The sequence below is a fragment of the Talpa occidentalis genome, unplaced genomic scaffold (assembly GCF_014898055.3).
Source record: "Talpa occidentalis isolate TD23 unplaced genomic scaffold, MPIMG_talOcc4v2.1 talOcc4.4, whole genome shotgun sequence".
NCBI lineage: Eukaryota > Metazoa > Chordata > Mammalia > Eulipotyphla > Talpidae > Talpa > Talpa occidentalis.
In genome coordinates, this window is record NW_023604295.1 from 9,557,243 (window position 1) to 9,559,762 (window position 2,520).

The 2,520-nt window shown below is 43.8% G+C and overlaps 1 protein-coding gene across 1 annotated transcript; it reads left to right on the plus strand.

The window, feature by feature from the left end:
• The first annotated feature begins 1,592 nt into the window (after window positions 1-1,592).
• On the plus strand, window positions 1,593-2,267 carry CLDN17 (claudin 17). The gene has a single exon (XM_037524819.1). The coding sequence runs from the start codon at window positions 1,593-1,595 to the stop codon at window positions 2,265-2,267; it is 675 nt and encodes a 224-aa protein (XP_037380716.1).
• Window positions 2,268-2,520: the final 253 nt, after the last annotated feature.

Here is a 2,520-nt window from a genome sequence, read left to right on the forward strand (position 1 = left end):
CTTCATTTTACTTCAATTAATGGGCGATTTGATCTAGGTAGTATTGGATCCCTGTTAAGTCTTGATTTGTGGTTCACTGAAAAGGAGAACCTTTTGCAAACTCTAGTATTTCCCACCTGGCGTATGCTTGATGTACTTGTGTTTGAGTAGTTTTCATTCTGGAAATGGATTCCCTGAAGAAGGATGTGAAAGAAAAAGGGAAAAATCCACACTTCCAAAGGCGTCTCTTCTGCCCTGTCTCTGGATGATGGTAGGAAAGTGGGCGTCAAGGATGACAACGACTCTTGAACTCTGAAACAGTCTCAGCTGAGGTTTGCTTGCCTTGAAAAGTATTTGAAAAACTACCGAAGAGGTAGCACTAAATCTCAGAGTGGTATGAAATAAATCTCTCATCGGTATGAAAGTTTTGAAAAGCATCTTTCTTACCTGTTTTTGCGTGTAGACATAGGTTAAGCATAATCAGCTAGAGACCTTGATTTATTCCAGGCTCAGTGACAGCATAACTAGTCTAGCCGAGCAGTCCTAAGCCCTCACCTTCTGTATCTTCCAAATGAGGAATTTAATCCTGTTGATTTTGATGATACCTTCCATCTCTCAAAGGTTTTCTTCTAGCTGACTTTAAGTAATGGCATAGCTAATCCATAAGGTCACTTTCATAATGTTCCATAAAAATGGGATGAACATGCAATTTTGGCTTTGATAAATGTGATATATTTCAAGCTTCTATATTGAGTTGGCATCAAAGGAAAGCTTATACACTAAATTTTATTTCACCAAAAAACAAAGGTGATACTTCACAGATCATAGAATAATTACCAGTGAATTCCAATCAGTTATAGTGGATTTATTTAATTTATTCTTCCTTTCTAGAGTGGAAGAATACACTGAAAATTCTGGCAAATTCTTATTTAACAACCCTCCGCATTTTGTTTTTTAAAATATCAGCAGCTTCAGTAGAAGTCTTGGAGCAAATACTTACACATTACTCTCTAACAGGAAGTCCTTATTAAAACCAGAAATAATAAACTATATTAAACAAAAATGATTTATAGTAGAAGAAATCAGTAGATCCTCTAAAAGTCAACCTACTTCTCAATTGCTCTCCAAAGAACTGGCAAGGCTGTGGCGTTGTCTTCAGTTAGGGATTAACACATATATTTATGCTTTTATATCAGAGTGATTTTTTTTGACAGGAAGTTTTCAGCTCTATAATTAGCAAGCCACAATGGAAGCTTTGACATCTAATTACAACATTGCTAAGACAATAATCAGATGAGAAATAACTGAAGTTAAATGCAGTGTTTCTTGACACACCTGTGGCTACCTTCTTATTGGCTGGGATAAATTATATGTGACTAGTAAATAATCCATAGAGAAATGAATGCACAGGTACAAAGGAGGAGGCATTTCCATCAGGTCCTCCTAGTGAGGCCACCTTCAGTCTCTGCTGCTGCTGCTTCAGACTAAAACATTATGGGCAGGGACCGTGACAAACACCCCAAGAGACGGCTGTAGACTCCCAGAGGCCTCCGCATCCTGGATCCTGAGCTGCTTCTCTCATCGCCCATTGGATCGGTCTGGGGGCAGCTGCGATGGCCTTCTACCCTCTGCAAATTGCTGGTCTGGTGCTCGGGTTTCTCGGCCTGGTGGGGACTATGGCCACCACTCTTCTGCCTCAGTGGAGAGTATCAGCTTTTGTTGGCAGCAACATTATTGTTTTCGAAAGGCTCTGGGAAGGGCTTTGGATGAACTGCATCCGCCAAGCCAAGGTCAGGCTGCAATGCAAGTTCTACGGTTCTCTGCTGGCTCTGCCACCGGTGCTGGAGGCAGCCCGGGCGCTCATGTGCGTGGCTGTGGCTCTCTCCCTGATCGCGCTCATCATTGGCATCTGTGGCATGAAGCAGATCCAGTGCACGGGCTCCAGCGACAGGGCCAAAGCCTACCTTTTGGGCACGTCGGGGGTCCTGTTCATCGTGACGGGCATCTTGGTTCTGATCCCCGTGTGCTGGACAGCCAATATCATCATTCGGGACTTCTACAACCCAGCCATCCACGTAGGGCAGAAGAGAGAACTAGGAGCAGCACTTTTCCTGGGCTGGGCGAGCGCTGGAGTGGTTTTCATCGCGGGGGGGCTGCTCTGTGGGTATTGCTGTTGCAACAGAAAGAAGCCGAGACTCGGATATCCCGGCCTTGGATACTCCGTGCGGCCCCCAGTGAAGCCAAGAAACGTGCCAGTGCTCAGTAAGCCCACCACTAGTTATGTCTGATGCCTGCTTGGGGCTCCGACCACAGGCCACAGCGTTTTATAAAGTCCTGCCAGAAGATGTAATTACATCAGGCAGCACTTGCTTTCTGACAGCATTTAAATTGAGATGGAAAGTAAAATGGACAAAGGGATCGTAGCTTTTCTCCCAAGATAGGGATGCAAATGATTTGGCTTTGGGCTTTGTTTCCTCATGGATATTAAATGCTTTTACTATGCAGAACTCAAATCATCCCTATTCCAAAATGTGTAATCTA

Coding starts and splice junctions, on each gene's coding strand:
- CLDN17 (XM_037524819.1), top strand. CDS start 1,593: ATGGCCTTCTACCCTCTGCAAATTGCTGGTCTGGTGCTCGGGTTTCTC.